The sequence below is a fragment of the Tripterygium wilfordii genome, chromosome 8 (genome assembly GCF_013401445.1).
Source record: "Tripterygium wilfordii isolate XIE 37 chromosome 8, ASM1340144v1, whole genome shotgun sequence".
Lineage (NCBI taxonomy): Eukaryota > Viridiplantae > Streptophyta > Magnoliopsida > Celastrales > Celastraceae > Tripterygium > Tripterygium wilfordii.
The window spans coordinates 1,779,594-1,802,716 of NC_052239.1; the positions used below are offsets into that span (position 1 = coordinate 1,779,594).

The window sequence follows — 23,123 nt, forward strand, 5'->3', positions numbered from 1 at the left end:
AATTGTAGGGCTATCAAACCGATCCAACCGTCAAACCAACCAATTGGTTGATTATTGTCAAATATGTTAGTAAGGATTGACCAAAAAAACAAAAAAAACTTACCAAACCACCAATAATCGACCTAGATTGGTTATATTTATGTCAAAAACCAACTGTGGAGACTCCTCACCAAACCCAAACACAAGACAGATAAACATATAATTAAAAAAATCAAATATAAATGTAAAGAAAACAAGTTTGATGAGCCCTAACAATTTTCATATAAATCGAGCCGATGGCCCAAAGTTGTTCATTCATCTCCTTCTTCTGTTTCCTTTTACAGTTAGATGGGCCTTTCCTGCAGTGAAAATCTAAGGATATGTACTCTTCTGCATTGGCTATTTCCAACGGTAACGTAGGAAACAAGGGGAATAAGGGAGGGAAAAACATTAACCCAGAATGTGAACCTCCAAGATAACTTCACACGAATACTCTATGAGGTCAAGCTCTGAAGGTGCATAAAATCAAGTTTATGTTTTACGTCTACCATTCTAGTTCATCATAATGAAAGTTTCAAAACGAGTTTCTAACTAAAAGAACATTTGGTTACAAAGCATGAGACCACCTGAATGGATCCTCTGTTGTTGCCTTAATCTTTCGTAGAGAATCTCGTCATCGCTTTGAACATTGAGATATTCTTCCACATCATATTGTAACCTTTTCGCTCTGCCAGAGGAAAACTGGTTCTGATAAATTCCAGATTCTCGTGACTTGTTAGGGCTATCTACAGTATTCACAAGACCAAAATTAACACCCGGGCTCCAACTCCCATGGCTGCTGAGAGAATGGTTACTTAAATCTGCTATAGGGATTGTCTCCTGTAAAATGTGACAAGACAGCGTAAGAAATAAACAAGACAGAACGTATGGAAACAGATTTTCTTATTTTTGCACCTGCTAACAATCATTTAAGCCAGCAGCTCAGATTACCTGAACCACACTCCATGAATTACAACTCTGCATCACTGGTGATTTGTTGCTCTTGTAAGATAAAGAAGAATCATCATTAGTGGTCTCCCACTGCAACCAGGGCAGTACGACTCCATCCATTTCAACCAAATTAGACTTGGACATTGGTGGCGTTTGAAAAGTTTCTGACTTTGAAATTCCACCAAAAGTTGAACTTGTTTCACTCCTCTCACCATCTAATGATGAAATATCAGTATCTTCAACATTTGAAATGAAGTCCTCAATGTATTTTTCTGCCTCCTCATCCAATCGCTTAGACATCCTACTTCGGTCATTACTCCTCTGAAAAGCAAACAATATACCTTTTTTTTTTAATTTTTATATTCTCAATAGAAACTCCCCTAAAGCGAAGAAGATAGCAAGTAAATGTGCATACCAACATCAAGAACTCAGAAGTAACAAGATACTTATAACAAGAAGGATTGAAAGTAGAGGATAATACCTTTCTGGCCCGTGATGGTTTCTTTTCAGCATCGTCCTTTTTGTCAGGAAGCAGATCCTTTGCGATCATAGAAAGCTCTCTCCCACGCTGCTCTTCTACAACTATTTTTGCCAACAAGTCTTGTCTTCGCTTCTCAGACTATCAATTCAAGCAATAAGATCCATAGCCGACAAAGCTCATAACAATCAACATTATAGCAAAACTTAAATAAAAATTGATTATAAATTCTCTCATTAGTACTCAGCATGGAACTAGCCCTATTGAACCTGAATTAAATGGCCAAGTAACAAACTAAGAGATTACATTCTCAAAGTTAACAGAAATTATTTCTTTTTTTATTTAGGTCTAAGGGAAATATGCTTCCCCAAGCTTTGACTCAACTCATTTAGTAAATAAGCTCTAATATGTGCTTGGGCTCTGAGCTTATAGGGCCACCAACTGTTAGCATCCTTATTTGGGTCAACTTATTGGAGTTCAAACAACCCATATATTACGACAGACAAATATAAACAAGACTTTTCTCTCATGCACATCTGCAAAACAATTATCATAACAACGTTCTACCACAGGAGAAATAAGCACAGCAGAATCATAATTTGTGATACCTTATCCAGTTCAGTTGCACAACTCCTTCTTATCGAGGAAACTGCCTTGAGAACGTTAGTATTTTCTGGTTGTAAGTGATGATTACCTACAAAGTCAGAAGCCCTATTGCTTGACCTTGTCTGCAAATGCAGGAACTGCAGTAAGTTTCAACAAAAATGGAAAAATGGCCCACCCATAACTTATCAATATTAAGAAGCAGGTTCACAGGACAATGAGTTACAGACTTGATCAAGTTCCATCTTGATCTCCTCCACAGCATGTCTAAGTTCCTTCCGCATTACTTCATACAACCCACCATTTACATCTTCCCCAATTGGGTGCTCGGCCTGGGGGCAACAAATTGCAACAATAAGTGACAGGGAAAATAAAATCACATGTAGATATAGATATAATTGTTATAGCGGGTGTGCCATGATATTCATATTCTATATAATGATCCCAACCTTGTGCGCACAAACTGTTCTTATTGTCCTCTCTATCCCGTTTTTGTATGACCGAGTATCCCTTCCTTCATCATCAGTTAAGGCAGAAGACTGACTCTGGTTCGAAGAAATATCATGTTAATTCAGTTTGAGAAGACTAATGAGAAGGGAAAGATTGATGACAGCCAAGACACATTTTAGAAACAACATATAAGGTAGACCCAACAACAGGACCTCTTCCCATGTCTCAGAGTCTTTAAAAAAACTCAGCCATTATATGCTTCCTCAACGAAAGGATAATATCCAGACCTTGAAATAATAATAATTAGTCAGTGAGAAGAGAAGGTTAGAAATTACAGAGTAATCATCATGCAACGTCAAATCCTTCTGGCTGATAGACCTTCTCAGTACTTGTCTATGATTTGAAGGTGTTTGCACACTGGACAGAGGCATCTGATTGTTTCTCGGCTTAGAATAGCCGCCTAAGTTCTGAAAATGATTTAGATCACTTGGTCATTACAAAAGCAAAAAATATATGCAAGTTCAAATACTTTCAGGCAGACAAGGTCTATGGTTCAAGTAATCAAGTCCCCTCTCATGCTAAGTCCTAATAATACAAAAAAAAAAGAAGAAGAAGATAAAAAGCAAAAGTGGCATGGTAGAAATAGCGTTGTTTAAAAAACCTAAAACCATGGGGTCTCCTATAAAATTTTGATCATGGAATCTCCTCCGCTGCTTTAAGGATTGCAACAGCTTTGGCAAACTTTTGCAGTGCTGACAAATACTTGTCATTAAATTATATGGCAGAAACAATATTTGTCTATCAACTAAAACCTAAAACAATGTTTAAGCATAATTTCTGTGCATCAAATCTACATTAAAATATCCTTTAGTAGAACCTCCAAATGTTATTTACCAATTCTACTGAACATGCAGTGAATAATTTATTTGAAGTATTTATAGTGACCATACATATTCATACAAATCATGTGCATCTACACACACACACACATATATCTCGTTGTTCTTGTGCGTGCAAAAATGTGACAGACAGCTTTCCTCGAGTTCATTGATCGACAAAAAACAAAATCATTCCCTATGTTTAACTATGGGCTCTATTCTGAATGAAACTCTGGCTTCTAACAAATAATTTAGAAACTGAGTAGAGTTAAGCCTTCGTCGATTCCAAAATTGAAAAATCTAGTTGCAAAAAACAGCGTAACTAATCTCATTTGTGACTGACTAACTAAGGGCTGAAGAAAAGGCAACATCCTCAAAACATACAAGTAGGAGATGCAGAGATGATTCAAAAACTATAGAGCGAAAAAGGAAACCCGCTAAGAAGGCAGTCAATCTAACCTCAGAGTCGCTAATTGGGTTCCTAACCACCGAAACCGATCTCTTTCTTCTCGAATTGCTTTCCAAATCTCCCCTTCTCCCAGTATGACTGTTACCAAGACTCTCCCTCGTGTCGCTAATTTGGTGCCTAACCACCGATACCGATCTCTTTCTTCTCGAATTGCTTTCCAAATCTCCCCTTCTCCCAGTATGACTGTTACCAAGACTCTCCCTCGTGTCACCGCCAGCGCCACTCACTCTCGAGCTCTGCCTGGACACCGACCGTCCCCGCCTCTGCGACGCACTCGATGGTCCTCCTTTTCTAGGGCTGATGTCATCCTTCCTCGAAGCTGACCGCCCACGGTCGCTGTTGCTGCTGCTGCAGTCGGCGTCGAAGAACTCTATGGCGAGATCATCTAGGCTTATCTCCGGAAACCCCGATCCCCTAACAGTATTCACGAACCTCCCTCTCGGCGCCGGAACATCATCGAAGTCCTCCCCCGCCCCCGGCCGCAGCGTTCTAGAGAATCTACTCAAACTCCGGGACCGGCGCTGTGCGGAGCTCCGACTAGAGGACGAAGAGTCTTTGGCTCCAGTCAACGATTGCGATATCGGCGTTCTCTGCGTCGTCGACTTGAACGCCGATGTAGCCATCACATGTAGTGACACCAAATCAAACTATAGACAAATAATTTACATATATACATACATATATATATACATTAATTACATCGATACTGAGGTATTAATTAGTAGTCCAAGACTGTTATTTTGAGAATTGAATGTAGAGAGAGAGAGTAAGAAATCGCTGAAAAGAAGAAGAGAGAGATCACCGTTTGAACTTTGAAGGAGAAGATTGGCGGAGAAAACTAGTTCAGAAAAAATTTGAAAAACACGGCTGTTTAATGTTCAATGTTTTGGTCGTGGAACGTGCGGAATAGCCCTAGTTTTTGTCGGAAATTTCGAGTCTGCCATTGACAAATTATTAGTCAAACGCTGGGATTGAAAAATTCTATTATTACTACATAATCCAAATATTGAATGGTAGTTTTTCATTTATGGAAAATATTAAATTTTCCAAAAGCTTGATTTTCCTTGAAAACAAGCCTTCCAAATACGACTCGAGGTAAGTTCTTCGTACATTATATTTGACACAAGAATAATGTTTGAGACCCTCAAAAAGTGATCTTAAAAGACCCTCATTTAATGTGGAGGGTTGGATGTAAAGTTGGTCCTATATGTATATTTTTAATCAATGGCTATTTTAATGTCACATAAATTTGGGAGAATTTTGGGATCAAATTTTGAGGGTCTCTAGCATTGTACTTGACACAAATATGATGTGCAATATGACCATTTTATAAATGTCACTGGCGTGGTAGGCTAACTTTCCCGATCCCGCTCGGTTATTACCGTGAGGAATATTTTAACAAAGCTAGAAATGACAAGAAAACAAAGGCTGAGGCACACCAAAGGCTGCGGCTGGTGTGCCTGTTGCGTCTCCAAGAAAAAATGAAACTTGTGTACAACAATACTGAGACTTATCAGCATCCGCCGAAGGTAGATTCTAAATCAACTTGTAATGGATGATCATTCTGAGCTCTTGATCACATTTTTCATGCAGAGGAAGTGGCTTTGCTGTTGTTGAATTCACACTCACCAAGGAGGAGGAAAAAAAAATGGCAAATGAGTATGCCAATCGCAAGGCACTTCGGCTCAATACAATTTTCACCAGACTCTATACAATAAGGTGTACGCAGATCATTTAACATGCAATATCCGTGGAAAATAAATCTAATTCCAGATCCAACAATGGCTCTGGCTGCAGTGAACAAAATGGGCCTAATGAAGACCCACGGTAAAACAGAATCAATTGTTACCCTGAATGACAATTACAGTTGATTTCCTAATCCATTTTTTGGCTAGGCCTAACCCTACCCGTCAATCGAACAATAGTCTCATTAGCAATGTTAAATTACAATCTTCAGATTATCCTCTGGCCTTTGAAGAGTGACCAGTCTTCCGCTTGTGACGACTAAAATCTGACACAAATCGGAATGTCTGCCCACATCCTGCCTCAGCACACACGTAGGGACGAGCACCCGTGTGGACCCTAATGTGTTCAGTTCGAGCCCATGCCCATTTGAAAGTCATCTTGCAGCCCTTCCAAGGGCACTTGAGGGGGCGGTCATCTATGTGGACTCGACGGTGCTGCACCAGATACTTGTGTGAGAAGAACTTCTTTCCACACCCTTTGACAGGACATATGTTTCTTTTATGCACAACAAGCTCCTGTTTCGAGTTAAAAGTCATGGTACAGCCCTCAATATCACATTGGTATTCTGCTTCCTCATTCCTCAATTTTGCACTGTTGCGACCAGCATTAACCTTCGTGGCTGAAGCTTTAGTAGCGTTCTTCTTGCTAGCCTGCTTCACTTTCAATTTGCTCTCTACCTCGTTTGAAGGCTTTGAAGTCCTTTTCCTAAGACGTGTGCTAGGGCCGCCTTCCAGTTCCTGATCAATACAAGAATTTCTCTGTCTCGTGTTCCCTCCACTTTTAAAATTGTGAACACGTGGAGTCTCTTGTTTAATTTGCATTTCTTGTTTAATTAATCTAGCATTCTCTTGTTTCAACACTCGAGGGTTCCCTTGTTTCTGTAGCTGAAGGCTCCCCTGTTTCCTACGTCCAGGGTTCTCTTGTTTCATTTGGCGAGGGGTCACTGCTTTCTTCTGCTTGCTTCTAAGACTTCGCTTATGCTGCTGGAGAGAGTCATCATCATCCATTGAATTATAAGAAGCTGCATCTTCCGCTTCAATACATTTCGCCTCCTTGCTTCTGAGAATCTTTTTATGTTGCAAAAGAGTATTATCGTCCAAAGCGTCATCTGAAGGAGCATCTTCTTGCTCAGCATGTTTCACTTGCTTCCTGCTGCGAATCCTCCTACACTGCTGGAAAGTATTATCTTCCAGAAAATCACTCAAAGTTGAATCTTCCAACTCAAAACCTTTGGTTGGCTTGCTTCTTGAAGCCCTCATATGTTGCTGATGAGAATTCTCTTCCACATAATCATCAGAAACTGAAACTTCCCTCTCAAAAGAATTGTCCAAATCAAAATCCTCTTTCTCAATAAATTCAGTTTGTGGGCCTTTTGGAACCTTCCTATGCTGCTGACGAGAGTTTTGTTCCATACAGCCATCAGAAACTGCAGCTCCCATCTCACTAAATTTGGCTTGCTTGCTTCCTTGAAACCCTCTGTGCACCCAATCTGAAGTATCCTCCAGTGAATCATCTGAAACTATGTCTTCCTCAATAAATTTGTTTCGCATGCTTCCTGGAATCTTCCTCTCCTGTTGATAAAAGGTATCTTCCTCTGAATTATCTGAAATCGCATTTTCTCTCTCAACAGATACGGCTTGCTTGCATCGATGAATCCTGGCATACTGCTTCCCAAATCTTTTACCCAACAGATCATGTGAAACTACACTTCCTCTCTCAATTTTGGTTTGCTTGCTTCTACGAATCTCCCTATACTGTTGATGAGAATCTTCATCCAGCGAATCATCCGAAACTGATTCTTCTCTCTCAGCGCATTTTGGCAGCTTGCTTCTAGGTATCCTCCTATGCAGCTGACTTGAAGTGGACTCTGGTGAATCATACGAAACTTCTTCTCCCTCCATACGCTTGATCGGCCTCCAACTAAGAATTCTCCTATGCGGGTTGGGAGACTTATTCTCCATTGGATCACCTGAAGCTGCATCCTCTTTCTCAACACATTTGACTTTCTTAGCGGATCCCTGCCCAGAAATCATTTTCCTCTTCCTCCTGGACTTTCTAGCAAGCTGGACAGTTTCAGATTTGCAGGTGCTTTGTAATTCCCTTTCTAGATGTTCATCTGGCATTGCCTGACCATGCAAGCTTCTTTCACGTTCTATTTCCAGATCCTGGTCCTCAGAATCCCTTTGTGCTAGAAAAGGATGGACTTGATTTGACATCCATACTTTTCCACACCATTTCCCAGCCACCACTTTTTTCTGCTTGCCAGGCCTCCTCACATTGAAGTTAATGCCTGGGGGCGTGCTAAGTGAAGAAGCACGACCAAATGCATTATAAATAACAGAATTGTAAGGCATCTGCTTACTGTACAGAGGAGAACGGCTGAGGTTCACACTGTAGAAGAGATTAATGCCCAACTTTACTGTCCAGTCCCCATTCCCAGGTAAGGTTTCCTCACTATCCAAAGCTGATTGAATTTTCTCTTCATCCTCTCTGGTGGCATTTCTGAAAGTGATATCATACCAAGTATGATCCATTCCCAGTTCTTCTGCTGCTGACCTGGCTTCAGCCTCTATCTTGGGATACTCTGCAAATATTTCAGGGATACTCATAAACAATACGAGAGTATAAGATGACTATACTAAATAATCCACCAATTTTTTTTTCTAGATATGCAATACAAGAAAATGAACAAACTGGCTCACAGATAAGAAAATTGACGCGACAGAAATGATAAGATTAATAATTAAATTATAAATTCCGTTTCACTTTTTTTCCATGGTAAATTTACAGCAATAAAAACACAATATTGCATCATAGTCAATGCAACACTAAGTGACAAAGAGGGTATCACAAATAAAACGTCTCTTGTACCACAAAGCACTGTACAAACTGCCAAGGAGGGAAAAAAAACTTGCTAGATAAGTAGATACTAAATAAAGAGGAAGAAGAATTTGAAAAAGAAATAACGAAAAATAAGTGTCTGCTTAATGCTTGAAGAAGGGTACAAAACTATCAGTACACACCTGGATGGCATAGAAGCATAACATGCACTCCACCTATAGCACGAAGTTGCTGTTCTACTTCAACAGCATGCTCAAGACAAAAGACATGCATTCGAGAAGAATCTTCATCAGACTGCAAGGGAAATGACGCTGAATTCTCTTTAGGTACAATGGCCTGGCTAAAATTATTTTTCTCAAGATTGCAGACAACTGGGGAACAATTATAAGTTGCATTTGATACTCTTGGTCTACCCTCCAAAATGTTGCTGTTCCCAGTTTCGTACACAGCAGATAAGTCAGAAACTTGCTGATTTCTCTCATTCAAAATAGTTACATTATGTTCATGTTCGGTACAGTAATCAGTGTGCAGGTGAACTTGATCCCCACAACCACGTTCTGACGGCGATTCCTTGCAACCCTCAGCTGCCTCACTATGGAAATCTTGCACCTGAAAATGCAAGCCAATGTTCTGACCCTGGGCTTCCTCCGATGGAGAGTTTGTGATGTTAGTTTCTTCAGCATAATGATGAACATCTGGTTCAGACTTATCTTCTTCAGAATCAGATGAAGTTCCATAGGTTGAAGCTAATAGGTCAAGAGCTGGGGTATCTTTTCCTGCTTCAGCATCCAAAACTTCTTCACCACTATGATGTGCCATCTGAATTTTGTAATTAGCAGATTGAACGAGAACATCATATAAACCATCCGGGGTGCTCTTGTCTTTCAATCCTGTATTTGAAGTAAAAACATTTTCATTGTTTAAACTAGAATCTTCAGTCAAAGAAGGAAATATACCAGCAGAAAGACCTTATGGTAGAACATGGTAGATAGGTAGAAAAGAAAATAATTATGCAAGACAACAACCATTATGAGTCATCAGGAGAATTGGACACAATTATACCCACAAGTAAAGACAAGAAATCTGAAATCTGTTCGGACACTAATTACATTACATAGTCCATAAAATGACAAACACCACAGGACGAGATACTAGTATTTTCTTACAAACAAATTGTTGCTTTTCTTCATCAACCTCTGCAGGAGATCCAAAGATGTTCTCTATTTTGACCATGTATTTCAAGTTTCAAAGAGGAATTTTACAGAAAGTCATGTATAACTAAAGATCAGTAGCATTGATTTCTTTTTTTTTTTTTTTGCAAAAGCAAATGTCTCAAGATGGAGAGTCACAATTATTCTTTCAGAGATAAAACAACCCCCTATCCTCACCTCACAAATTTCAAACCATTCTGCTCACCTGTCAACAAACATTGATTGTCACATGCTGGCACTTTTTCTCAACAACAAAGGTTGAGACCTATGAAACTTTGCATAACTGGGACAGACTCGCTAGCAATGCTAGAAGTTTACTCAATGAGCACATGAGAACATGCATGTGACAAGCAGTTAAGAGGACGGGGTAGGTCTGGGTATTAAGAGCATGACTTTGACGACTATGCAAGAAACATATAATGCAAGCACATCAAAATCACAAGAATTTCCATGTAAACCTACTTGAACAAGAATTCTGCACAGAATTGAAAGCATCCTTTTCAGTAATGATAAGCTCCTTACCACTTAATCCAGAACCAGCAATCCAATCATTAAAAAAGCTGCAGTCAGCTGACATGAGGTATCTGGCGGCTGCTTCTTGTGGTTTAACAATAGCAACACAGTCAAAGCTCAAAATTCCACACGTAACACATGAAAACAGTCTCTGATCAGACAATTTATCAGAGTGTAATTTGGTCTCAGCATTCACAGTGCACATATTATCATCTCTCTTTAATGAGGAAATCCTGTTCCTTTCACATAAAAATGCAAACTTCTCTTTCACTGATAAGAAGCCCTTAACTTGCAAGATTCCGCGGCCCCTGTCTAACATCATATCATCAAAAACTGAACTTTTTGAGGATTTCATTCGTTCTGTTGTTCGGCATAGATCAAAAGACATCCCTGGAGTCGCTCTTAATTGGGATCCAACACGTAAATTTGAACAGACAGAAATATCCGAAGAACTTTGGGGAAGAAGTACGACAGAAGAACCTTTCCCAAGAAGATGCAGTAGGTCATTTTTGTCCATTACATTCTGCACAAATAGCCTCTTAACAAGGGTTTCACCTTCACCTCTTTTCTTATCTTTCAGTCGAGAACTGCGTGGTTTAGAATTTATGACCGTTGGTATTCTGCACAGGATAAAAAGTACAAAAGGGTATATATGAGGACCTAACAATTTAAAAAGCTACTTTCAGCTGATATTTTGGCACATTGGTAGGTTATGCCGAGGAATTCTCTTAAAGACAAGGAAGATGGCACAGAATTTACTGAGAGACGAATAACAAATATTGAAAACTACAATAAAACCTCCTTTTTTTGTTTTAGAAATTAACAAATTGTATCGACCAACATGATTGAACCAATCCAAACTACAGTCATGAATTTTACAGAGAGCACAATGGCAGCATGGCAATGAAGACGTGAAGCTCAATTTAATGCCAGAACCATACTGTATCAGCTCCCCAGCAAGTATGAAAATCAGAAAAGTTCAAACTGATCTAGTGTGAGAAGGCATTGATAAAAATGTGCAAAGACAGACCGTGATAAAAAATGTATACCTTGAACATAGATTTAGAGCAAGGTCATAAAGTAACTGGAAATGAGACACCATTGGAGGGTAATTGATTGAAGCTCTACGAATAGCTGCATCTTTAGCTACTCTCAACCATTCCGGAGTGGCAATATTTGCTGCTTCCCCACAATTAAACCCTAAGGATCATCGATCACAAGGCTGAATTAGGTATCCTAGTAAATAGTATCAGAGTAGTGAAATGAAATACAAAAGTGCTCACCATGACTGAACCCCGTATGATAAGCTCTAGGGAAAGTAACAACAAACTCCCCAGCATTCTGCACTAACCTGAATTTTCAGTTAAGTAATAGTTATTTTAACAGGATAGCTACTAATTTCATGTATGTTCACAGATGCAAAAACTGTGAAAGCAGAGAGGTTGAAATGTATTCCTGTGGAATCAAAGCATTAAAATCATAAATATGGAAATGTTGAGGATCTTTTTCCTTGATAAGTGTGAGAAAGCATGTAGAAAGCCAAACGGCTAAACAAGGAGCAGTAGAAGACACAAATAGAAAAATATGAAATGGTCACCTGCAGCACGGCACCCCTGCACCTAGAAATACTTCAGGAGACATAACCGTGGTCTTCTCACCAAGAATAGCAAAAGTAACTGAAAATAGGAAAAAGAGTAAGTTGATAAAGTCAATAATTAACTTAGTTTCAGAAGATGCTTTGAAAAAAAACAGAGAAGTAAAAAAGCATTCTCCTACCACCTGTGTAGACAAATTAATAGAGCACCCCTTCTTTCACACTTCCACCCAAACTCCAAAGGACAGATAATATGGACCTCAACCCACAGCAATACACACAAAAGCAGTAACACCAAACCATACATCTTGAAAAGAAGATAGTAGTACCCACCCAATACGTTTTTTAAAGTTTAAACATCCTCATTTCAATTGGAAAATATATCTCAACATCCAAACATTTAAATTAGCAAAATATGGTTCCTTCATTCCATGATCATAATTATAACCTCATTACTGAAAGAAATACCGTCAAATTTCCAATGTAGTTCTTGAGCCTTCAATTTCTATCAAAAACTTGACTTCACAGTCTTAAGTATAATACAAATGAGCCTAATAGCAACACTGGTCAACAAATACACAACTCATACAAAAAATCTCAGTCAAATTGATCATTGCACCGTCCTGGAAACTTATAGTAAAATAAACCACCACGGCAGTATTACTACATCGAACAATTTGCTCCTCAGTCCTCACAGATGTTAGCAACTACTTCAGTACCTGAGCGACGTGACTGGGAACGACTTCATCCCAAGCTAACTATAACTAATTACATACCATAAAGCAGTGACAAGAAGCATTCCAACATTTTTCAAGCAAAACAATTTACATATTAGAACAGAGCCAAAATTACATGCTATCTGATTTAAGGCTGTAGTACCAAACTCACCAAGAGGATTGATCTCTCCTCCATAGCCATGAACCCTCACTACCTCCTCGAATGCCACAGCTGCTTCCCTAGGAACACCATACCAGGTCTTCCCGGCCCCCATATGTAAGTAATTCAAGCTATGCAAGTCGTGATCCTCCACATGCCAAGCAAACCAGCTGAACAACATTGCTACATAAACCATAGGCGAAGTAACCCCAGGAATATCCTCCTTCATGAACCTCAACAACGACCCTGTTGCCCTCGACACTCCTCTCATATTCCACGCCGTCTCACCAAGCGTTACCCCTTCCCCTGCCTCTCTCCCGCCATCACTCTTCATTGGCGTGAAAGCAGAGCCCGGCATGTCATTTGCGTACTCCACTGAGAACGGCTTGTCCACAGTTGCCTTCCAATAGAGTGTTTCGATCTCCAGAGGCGAGAGAGAGCCCTTCTTCAAGCATTTCTTCAGATAATTCTTCTCAAAACTCTTCGCCTTGGTCTCAAATTTCTGGAACGTATAGTTCTCCCCACTCTGCCATACGGGCTTCTGCACCGGGCGAGACTTTCGAGGGCAGAACCCGATCTGCTGCTGGCGGGTGGTGAATGTGGGTGCTGATTTCGAGCCAGAGGAGGACGCAGCCGCTCTTGCAGCTAGCGAGCGATTGAAGTTAGCAATTACAGTCTTCTTTGCAGCAGGGGAAACAGGGGGCACAATTTTGCAGATGCCATACTTCGAGGCCTCCTCCTCGATTTTGAAAATGTAAGCAATCGGATCTCGAAACTCGGCCGGAGTGGGATGATACTCCGGCGCCAGAGGTAGGGTTTTCAGCCATGGAAACACCTCTGCGATTGCTGGTGGTGGCTCCGGTGCTAGACTCGTAGCTGCCATCAATCATAAAAAATAACAGAAACAATTCAAAAAAAGATTGGGGAATATTTAGGGCTCTCTCTCACACACAAAGTCCATTGTTGGTGTGACGGAGAGAGAGGAGATGTTCAGATTCTTCACATCATCTTTATTTTATAAAGAAATTAGGTTATCTTTATGCTGGCTGGCTCTGTAATCTGTTAATTACAGAGTGCATAGAAGGGTGAAAATGGAGAGGTAAGTGGGAGAGCAGAGGACTGGACGTGAGTGGGAGGTTTATTGTGGCTTCGGTGCATTTTCGTAAATGACACTGGATTTTTACTTTAATCACAGTTATGCCACTTCTGTTCCCGTCTATGCAGCGGATGGTAAAACTATGTCTTGTCCGAATGATCGAATTTGTCCAACCCATATTAAATCAAGTTTGGACAATGTTTGAAATTTGGGTTCAAATACACAAATTTTGTCTGATTTAAAATCGGGTTTGGATCCAAACACATAAATCTTGTTTGATTTACTTGTCCGGATCTTCACACGGATTAGGTTGTTGTTCAAGTTATTTGTCTGGATTTAAATCAATCCGGATTTAGTTAACTAAATACATCCGAAACCTAATAATAAGTACGTTCTATTACTTGTCTGGATTTAAACTAATCCGGACACGTAAATATTTCGTAAACACATGTTTCATTGGGAATTTGGGATGGTGAGGCTGATTAATTTCTCTTGCAGTTGTGTCCTTTGGTTATCTATTGAGATTTACATATTCGCCCATTTATTGTTTCACATTTATTTGCGAAGTAAACAAGTTTTTCTGTACTTGAGGACTATGTTTTACTGCGGATTTGACTTGATATACTGGTCAGTAGGGATTGCCCAAGGAGACTAATTGGGTGATGACACGTCACAGTCTCCCTCTTTCTCTTCCCTTGAAAATCTCCAACTTCAATTGGAAAAAATAAATAAATCAAAATATGGTGATTGGTTGAGTTTTGGAATCATGGTGGGCCATAGTGGCCTTTTTGTATGATCCATCAGAATGAAGGCCTAGTGAACTGTCAATTGGCTCCTTGTGAAGATTGAAGAATGGCCTTTTCCTCAAATGTAACATTCATCTACTTCAAGGAAATGCATATATATATATATATATAAACTACTATTGAGATCATCATAAAGAATGGGTCCTCAAAATTTTAGAGAGTTCCTAATCATTGTACATGACATAAGATATTGTGCTTTTTCATTATATAAGATAAAAGTTGTGCTTATGCTCTCTCCTTTTTTTTTAGCATAAAGCATTACTATTTAATTTTAAACCTAGGGGGGACTTAGGGGTAGTTGATGGTGGTAGTAACTAATAAGGAGCATGGTAGTCATGCTCTCTAGTGTTCAATTCTCTTCGGAAGCGCGAACTCGTACATAAATTTTTTATCGACTTGTGTGACATGTATGATTTGTATGTTATCACACAAGTCCGATGAGTTTATTCTAGTGTACACTCGAAAATAGTTGATGCGAGTAAAAAAAAATATGTCTTTCTTTTTTTATGCCAAAAGTTATATACCCTAACTAGAAACAAAGTAAGATATGAACACAATTTCCCCTCACATAGAATAGAAGTGAGACCAACAATTTGGAAGAATTTATTTCAGCCTAGGTTGTTTTCTAATGCATAAAGAGGGGTGGGGTTGATGGATTGGGCTTTAGATTAGTCAGCAGAGTAGAGTTGAATCCCAACTGTGGTAGGCCCACTGGATCTTCTTGGCCCATGTTCTAGGCCCACTGACTACTGAGATAATAACACACCCGTCTGGAACGCATATTTGTGGCGCTATTGTGGATAAGTTCAGTTACGGTTGTTACACGAAGCAAAGCAAAGCCATTGTGAAAACGAGACATTCGAAACGCCATATACAGTCCAGCAGAAAGAGAGCGTGCGTCTCTCATGGCGTCCACAATCGTCTCTCTTCCCTTCGCTGCTCTTCCTTCGTCGTCAAATGCTTTTCTTACCCGAGCCAAGGGTTCCCTTCTTGTCTCCTTATCGCGGGAAAGGTCCTTGACATCATCGCAGTGGGGAACAAAAATATGTGTAAATAAAGCGAGAATAGGTAGGGGAATGATCAAGAGGAGTGCCTCTAGTGGAGTCGCCTGCTCAAGTTCGTCTCCTTCGGTTCTTCCATCGGCTCTTCTCTTCGACTGCGACGGAGTGCTCGTCGATACCGAGAAAGATGGGCACAGGATTTCCTTTAATGACACTTTCGAGGAGGTATGTTTTGGAATAATGTTCCATCTATTGATTATTGTCTTGAATTTTGAATGATGAGGAATTTTGGTAATTCTATGTTTGGTTGCTGAGAAAATGCCTCAAAGGAGGAATACTGCATAATGTGAATCCCAATGTTATGCTTATGATCATTTGCGATCACATAGTTTCTGGTGAATCGGTTCTAAATTAATCAAACTGGTTGAGTTTCAAAGAAATTTTGTAGATATATACAACATAAGGATCAACTGTTCCCAACATTACGGATGGAAGGAAATTAGTAACACTAAACACAATAAAATTTATTATGCACTGGCAGGAGGAAAACAGTTTTATTTCTTAAGTTTGAAGATATGGTATTCACTTCAATGAGTTTCATGAGGTAATTCAATAAAATTCTGTGGATTCGCAGAAAGGACTTGGTGTCACGTGGGATGTGGATTTGTATGGTGAATTACTCAAAATTGGAGGTGGAAAAGAAAGGTATTGTGTTCTCTTGAAAACTTCACAGCTTTTCAAATTTATAGCGAGAGTTCTCGACTCAGAAATTATGTGATTGAATTAGTTCTTATTTGATTCTAATCACTGTAGAATGACAGCCTACTTTAACAAAACTGGATGGCCAGAAAATACTCCAAAGAGCGAAGAAGAAAGGAAAGAATTCATAGCTTCTCTTCACAAGCGGAAAACAGAGCTCTTCATGGCCCTTATTGAGAAAAGATTACTCCCTCTTCGGCCTGGCGTGGCAAAGTCTGTTGCTCTCTGATCTTCAATTTTTCTATTCCTCAATTAGTATTTGATTCCTTTGTCTAATGTTCATATAATTTCATTATTGCATTGGAAACTTGAAAACCTGAAGTAAAGCAGCTTGAAATGAAAAACTTAAAACAGTTATATCAACCACTAAACCATAACTTCTGACTTTTGGGAATCATTGACACAGGTGAGTATAGCTATATCTCAGTCTCAACTCTCAGGTAATGATTGATGTTTCATCTTTTATCAGCTGTGTCCAACTCCATCCCATGTTGATATCCTTATCAAGACACAATGACCCCAATCCTTCACAGATTTTTCTCCATCTAAGTCGTGCTATGAATCTATCGGCAATACATTTATTTACTCATGCTTTTATTAAAGTGTTCAAGAACTCATTTAAAATTGCACGGTAAGAAAAGTTGCATATATGTTAAGGCATGTCTCACCTTTCTAGATTTGCTTAAAATTGCTGACATTTAGGTAACAACCTAACATCAATGTCGTGTATAAGAGGCTAGCATGTGAGAAGCTTGTAAGTCATGGCATATTTTAATTATGCATGTTAATCAAAGGAAGGAGATTATCTTGTAATATAAACATGTTATAATCATTGCTGCTATTAGTATATTATTTTGATGAGAAACTTTTACAGGCTGATTGATCAGGCTTTGGAAAAAGGTGTCAAAGTCGCTGTTTGCAGCACTTCTAATGAGAAGGCGGTATGCATAATCAGGTTTTGAAACTGTTTTTGCTTTAGATAAGGCAATCTTCAGTGAATATGAAAAAATGGAGGCATAATATGCAAGGTTGATTAATGCAAAATAGAATGATAAGTCCAGATTTCAAATTCTAAATACGTGTTGCTATCGTGTGCCAAATTGCATTGATAGATATTGTTGAATGATCGTTGGAAAGGCTGAATGGTGGAATAGAGGGTCCAGTATGCAGACTTTGTTCTCTCCAAGATTGTATGCTTTGAATCTAATGGCAGGATCACTAGTCAATTATAATCTACTTATGCTTTCTTTTTTCCCGTTAAATGTACAGTCTTGATGGACTTGTCAGTTTCACATCCAAGTAATACAACTTTGTTTTAGGTTTCTGCTATAGTTTCGTGCTTGCTGGGACCAGAGCGAGCAGAAAAAATCAAGATATTTGCTGGAGATGTTGTTCCACACAAGAAGCCTGATCCTGTAAATTTTTGACCCTCTTATAAGGCAGTTCTAGACATCAATGTTGTTATATTTCTATTTGATCATGCTTTATGCATGTATGCAATGTTGCATTTGTGTGATTTTTAGAGCTCCCTGTTCAATTTGATCTTAGTTTGATCTCCTCACTGACATCCTCTCTTGGTGAATGATAATGCAAGGATAAGCTGTCCAGTAACCAAGTGTTTTTTAACTCCATTTTACAGGCCATTTATTTATTAGCAGCCGAAACTCTTGCTGTTGACCCATCAAGGTATTTGATGATAGATTTTATTGTAATTTATTTTTGTGATATTTTGCTCAGAGTTGTGCTGAAAATTGTCTTAAATCATCCTAAATAACGCCGGTTGCAAGCGTATGATCGTATTTTCAGTTATATTCAACTTATATTGTTAGTTTATTACCTTTTATCCATTTTCTATGTTACATGCTTATTTTCGTTGGTTTGACATTCATTTTCTAAGAATATTCTGTACTTGTTAACGGACAAAGTTACATCTCCATCTCCAGTTGCGTTGTGGTGGAGGACAGTGCTATAGGTCTGGCGGCTGCCAAAGCTGCTGGAATGAAGTGTATAGTAACAAAAAGTGGGTAAGTGATTATTCTACTAGATAAGCACACTGCTACACACTTCTTTACCTCTATGGGCATTGTGTTAAAGCACATATTCACATTGCGTCGTGTGAAGCTTAGATAATCTTTTCAAGTTAATTGCTTCGGTTCTGATCGACTGTGGGAGAAACTGAATGTTTTTAAAGTCATGAAGCTCGTAGTCCACGAACGAGCTTGGGGTCTATTTCTTAGCTACGATACATTATAAAAACAACTTTATCTTTATGTCCCTTTTGGAGATGAATAGAGAATGCTGATGATTGCGGACGGATAGAGGGCTTGGCACTCTTCTGGCATGCTGAAGTGAACCTTTATGGCCTGAACTGCTGTGAGCCTAGAATGATTCTCAAAATGTGTGTTTAACATCATTTGACCGTTTTAAAGAGTTCTGGCTGAGACTAAACTGAGGCACGCTAGCATGACTTGTTGCATACATGGCTAATGCTAACTATAACTCTTACAGAACACATGATTATAAATAACATTATATGAGTTTAACATTATTCTATGAACATGGATTGCTTTGTTCCTCTCAATCAACTTAGTTGCCTTTCTTATTGGCCTATTGCTTCCTGAAAATTTACATAATCTATATATCCATATCATATCCTTTGGTTGCAGTTATACAGCCGATGAGGATTTCTTAAACGCAGATGCAATCTTTGACTTCATTGGAGATCCTCCAGAAGAACGTTTCGACTTGGCATTCTGTGGAAGCCTTCTTGAAAAGCAGTATGTTAGTTAGACTCAATTGATTCATTGTATCGGCTCCCTCAAATTCTTTACCACACAATATTTACATCCTCTGATAAACCACTTTCTGGTGGAAGCTCATTTACCATTCAGTGAAGAGTGATTTTCACCTTGAAATAAACCAATCGCTACATGGTATCATATATGTGACTTCCCCGTATATTAATACAATATTTTGCAGTGTAAATTGAAACGACAGGGTTTCTAACTTCCACATATGAGAGAGTGCTTTTTCTTAGCAGGAAGCTTGCAGCCACTTATTATGGTCCCAAGGGTTCAACTGTCTCGTGCATTTGGTCCCAGTCAAGTAGGCGCATTTGATTCCCTTATCCATCATTTGATGAATCTGGTACACAATTAAGGATCACTGCCTCATCCTTTGAGGTAGCATGCATGTTATTTTGCTAATCCTATAAAAAGTTCAGGGAATTTAAACACCTTCCTCTTTGCCCTTAGCACGAGGAAGTGAGTTTAAATCTCGGGTAGTCAGAACACTATACACTACGCCGGCGAGTAAGTACGTCCTTGTAGGATTTATATAACTATATATCTTTACTTTTAAGCATCTAAATCCTAAAATATTTGAGATTAAAATTGATTAAACAATTCTAAACTTTTTTTTGATAAGTAAAACAATTATAAACCTTTAAACCCTAAAACCCAAAATCTTAAACCCGAAAATCATAAACCATCAATCCTAAATCAAATTTAATCTCAGTCATTTGGTTAGATCTAAGACCCTAAGAGTATAAAAACTTATATAAACACCAATAAGCAGACCTTTGAAGATGAGATGCCTCAAAAACACAATATCGACATGCAACTCTATGTATGAATTATGTATGTGTCATAAATTTAATTCCTAGGAAAAGAAAAATTATTTTAAACAGTGTAATGAACATTGGACAAAAGTACGTTAAAAGAATTTTAACCAAAGAACAAAAAAAAAAAAAAAATTTTCTTGAAAACCACCTCAGTGTCAAGCCCAAACCCATCAACCCGCTTAACCTCAACCAGATCCGACCCTTTAAACAACTCCAATAATGGCTTCACGCTAAACAAATCATTCGCAGAATATTTATCCGCCCGTAGCGATAACGCCACGAGTAAAACACAAACCCCACCGGCCTCAACGTCCGTTCGATCTCCCCAACAAACTTCCACGGATACAGCGCGTGATCGAAAACGTTCGAGAACTCAAAATCGAAAGTCTCCTTCTCAAACGGCTGGGTATGGAAGTCTCCTTTCACTACAAATGGCGGATGCGGCACCAAATCTATACCGACCGAGTCCGATACCCTGACCCACTTCAATGCGGCCACCTCTTGCCCGACCCGAGCGCCGATAGATAGGGCTTTTGAATCGTTAAACAAAAGGTTCCCTTGCTTGAAGGACTCGAAGAACTTGGCGAAGACTCGGACCTTGCGGTTCCAGTCACGGGTCTTCCATATTTGGCGGAGTTTAGGGTTCAATGTTTTGTTGAGCTGGTAAGCGATGTATGCACCGTAGGAGGAGTAAATCTGGCTCAAGACTGGACGGCATGAAAACTGATCAGAAAATCCATCAAGGATCGCGATCAACAATTCTGAAAACCATGAAAAAGCAAACGGTGACGGCGTCGTCGAGCGATGCCAAAACCTGCGTTGCCTCTTTGAAAAGAGAAACGCGGTGGAAGCAGCTGAGAGAACAGTCTGCGTGTGACCGCGGTTTCTCTTTTCAAAGAGGTGATGTAGGCATGGCCATATACCGCCGTACAAATCGCCCAAAAATGGGTGTTTGTGGTATTTATAGTTGAATTGATAAGAAACCCTAGCTCGCCAGACTCTAGTAACCTCTCTTATCACATTAATCCAACGGTGACAGGATCAGATCACACATTGACTCCCACAATCGCTCTATATATATATATAAGTTAAGATTAATACTGAAGAATATTTAATCCCTAAATCATGCAAATAGCCAATTTAATTTATGAAAATATTAGTCCGTGTGTCAATTTGGTAACCTGAAATTCAAAATTGTATCAAATCAGTAATTTGGACAAAGGATCCGTTTGATAGAGTGGAAAGATTAATTTTCCATGCTAGTGAAAAAACTGTGAAAAAAAAGCTAAGCTTAAAGTTGTGTAATATGTTGTGAGATATTTGGCAAATTAAAAACTGATGCTAACAGAAAAACGGTTGAATTAAAGTATTTCTTAAATTTTATAATATTACATTTTATGATTTTTATAATTAAATGTAATTTAATAAATATAATACATTATTAAATTTTAATTTTAAGTATCTTATTAAAATTAATTTTAAATTATAAATATTTTTAAAATTAAAATTAAAATGATTATCTGAACTATAAATGTTAATAAAATTAAAATTAAAATTAATTTATTAAAGTTAATAAAATTATAAATGTTTGTAAAACTAATTATTCTAGTAAATATGAACTATTAGACTAACAGTAGCCCACCAATTTTTAAATGAAACAAAAAAAAATTATCATGGTTGTATGGGCCCACGTCAATTTGTACTATGCACTATTATTAAATCATTAAATAAATGGGGACCACGTGGGTCCCATGGTTTTTTGGAAAAAAAATAGGAACGCTCTGACGAAGCCATTAGGAGCTTCTTTTCTGTCATCAGAACCGCTCATTTGCCAGCGGTTCCGTTAATGAATTGTGGTCGTTTGGTGGAGCTACGTCGGAAAGAGGAGCCGCTCGCGGGCCCACTTTCCACGATGCTCCACCAAATAGGCAGAAAATTTGATACTTTCGGACAATCAACTTTGCTAAGGTCTACCAGGGTAGCATACTTGCTTAGTTCAAGAGTTGAAGAAAATCAAAAGTAATGATGACAAAGACTCTAACCGCCATGAGAAGAGGTGGAGAAGCATGAAAGAGAAGGTAGACGAAAAGGAGGAATATGAAAAAAAAAGGGTAAGATAATGGACATATGTGTAATGCCTAAGCACCATTAGATAAAATGAATGGGTGTGACTTGAGGAAGTACTAGGGTTTGTGAATTGGTGTTTTGTCACCTCAACGCCATTAGCCATATCAGCGACAACATCTAACATTTTTTCCACCGTCCATGTTCACATGTTATTGTATCAGTATTTCACACTAGGGGGATGCGAGAGCACATTCGCAACGACTTCCTATCCTATTTCAGATGAGTCTGAGTGACCCAACTATACCAACTCTCTTCATCCTCAAGAATGCATCTGCAGCCATGTCACTCATCTTCTTCTGCCTAGCTCCCATATGCACTGATCAGGCATGTATGGGATTTGACATTTGGCTCCAACCCTGGATCCTGTATTTCTACCAGCAGTCTCTCAATGATGAAATCAGGTTGCATTCTTTTGCTATATATATTTATCCATAAGAAGGTTAATTAATCTTCAATATGATTGGATTCACAGACTGGATTAAGGTTTTGTTTGTCTTACATGTGGGCCTTTTTACTTGGACTCCAAATTACAGTTTGAAACCTTGGGCCAAAATGAAGCCCAACCCACTTGCCTTAGGTAACCATCTCAGTCTCCGAATTTGTACAAGACAACGAAAAAGCACACCAGAATCGTTTGACAAAACCAATTTGTTCGGCCTGTTACACAATAATGATATATGCACGGCCCATACAGGCCCAAGCATGGTTAGACTTCTGGATCATGATTGTATTTGGGCTTCGACAATGTTCGGGCCGCGGATTTTTACACTTGATGATCAAGGCCCAGTGAAAGAAACTAGTTTGATTTATTCCAAAATCCAAAAATGACACACCCGAGCCACTAATTGGAATAGGAAGAATGATTTATATCATCTTGATGATCAGGGTTCGAAACTCCCTCCCCGTTTAAAAAAAAAAAAGTCGAAAATGACAGTCAAGCTTTGCAACGCCAAATTAAAGAAAAAAAAGGTAAAAAGAGGGGATTACCTTACCTGTAATCATGGTGCAGGTTTGACCTTAACCAGGAAACATGAGTATATATTGATTGAAGTGGAAATAAAAACTATCAATAAATTAAGCTGAT

The 23,123-nt window shown here is 38.8% G+C and overlaps 3 protein-coding genes and 1 pseudogene across 5 annotated transcripts; 1 reads left to right on the top strand and 3 right to left on the bottom strand.

Annotated features, from left to right (window-relative positions):
- Nucleotides 1-429: 429 nt before the first annotated feature.
- Nucleotides 430-4,704, bottom strand: LOC120003360. 2 transcript variants are annotated; one of them, XM_038852319.1, is made up of 8 exons: nucleotides 3,838-4,704; nucleotides 2,836-2,967; nucleotides 2,500-2,589; nucleotides 2,281-2,382; nucleotides 2,056-2,175; nucleotides 1,451-1,588; nucleotides 970-1,290; nucleotides 430-858 (listed from the first exon to the last, which is right to left on the bottom strand). In XM_038852319.1, the coding sequence occupies exons 1-8, from the start codon at nucleotides 4,468-4,470 to the stop codon at nucleotides 571-573; spliced, it is 1,824 nt and encodes a 607-aa protein (XP_038708247.1). In that variant the 5' UTR covers nucleotides 4,471-4,704; the 3' UTR covers nucleotides 430-570. The 2 variants fall into 2 exon arrangements, with proteins under 2 accessions (XP_038708247.1, XP_038708246.1); XM_038852318.1 differs by having other exon boundaries at nucleotides 2,500-2,595; nucleotides 3,838-4,703.
- An 822-nt stretch (nucleotides 4,705-5,526) lies between these two features.
- LOC120003894 (lysine-specific demethylase REF6-like) lies at nucleotides 5,527-13,724 on the bottom strand. Its single transcript, XM_038853038.1, has 7 exons — nucleotides 12,641-13,724; nucleotides 11,756-11,834; nucleotides 11,442-11,509; nucleotides 11,208-11,358; nucleotides 10,168-10,778; nucleotides 8,617-9,324; nucleotides 5,527-8,177 (listed from the first exon to the last, which is right to left on the bottom strand). The coding sequence occupies exons 1-7, from the start codon at nucleotides 13,509-13,511 to the stop codon at nucleotides 5,806-5,808; spliced, it is 4,860 nt and encodes a 1,619-aa protein (XP_038708966.1). The 5' UTR covers nucleotides 13,512-13,724; the 3' UTR covers nucleotides 5,527-5,805.
- A 1,600-nt stretch (nucleotides 13,725-15,324) lies between these two features.
- Nucleotides 15,325-19,306, top strand: LOC120004133 (CBBY-like protein). Of its 2 annotated transcripts, XM_038853390.1 has the most exons (8): nucleotides 15,325-15,756; nucleotides 16,166-16,236; nucleotides 16,345-16,503; nucleotides 17,165-17,231; nucleotides 17,610-17,705; nucleotides 17,930-17,976; nucleotides 18,234-18,314; nucleotides 18,957-19,306. In XM_038853390.1, exons 1-8 carry the CDS (start codon nucleotides 15,436-15,438, stop codon nucleotides 19,078-19,080), a joined length of 966 nt encoding a protein of 321 aa, XP_038709318.1. In that variant the 5' UTR covers nucleotides 15,325-15,435; the 3' UTR covers nucleotides 19,081-19,306. The 2 variants fall into 2 exon arrangements, with proteins under 2 accessions (XP_038709318.1, XP_038709321.1); XM_038853393.1 differs by lacking the exon at nucleotides 18,234-18,314.
- A 572-nt stretch (nucleotides 19,307-19,878) lies between these two features.
- Nucleotides 19,879-20,950, bottom strand: LOC120004214 (annotated as a pseudogene).
- Nucleotides 20,951-23,123: the final 2,173 nt, after the last annotated feature.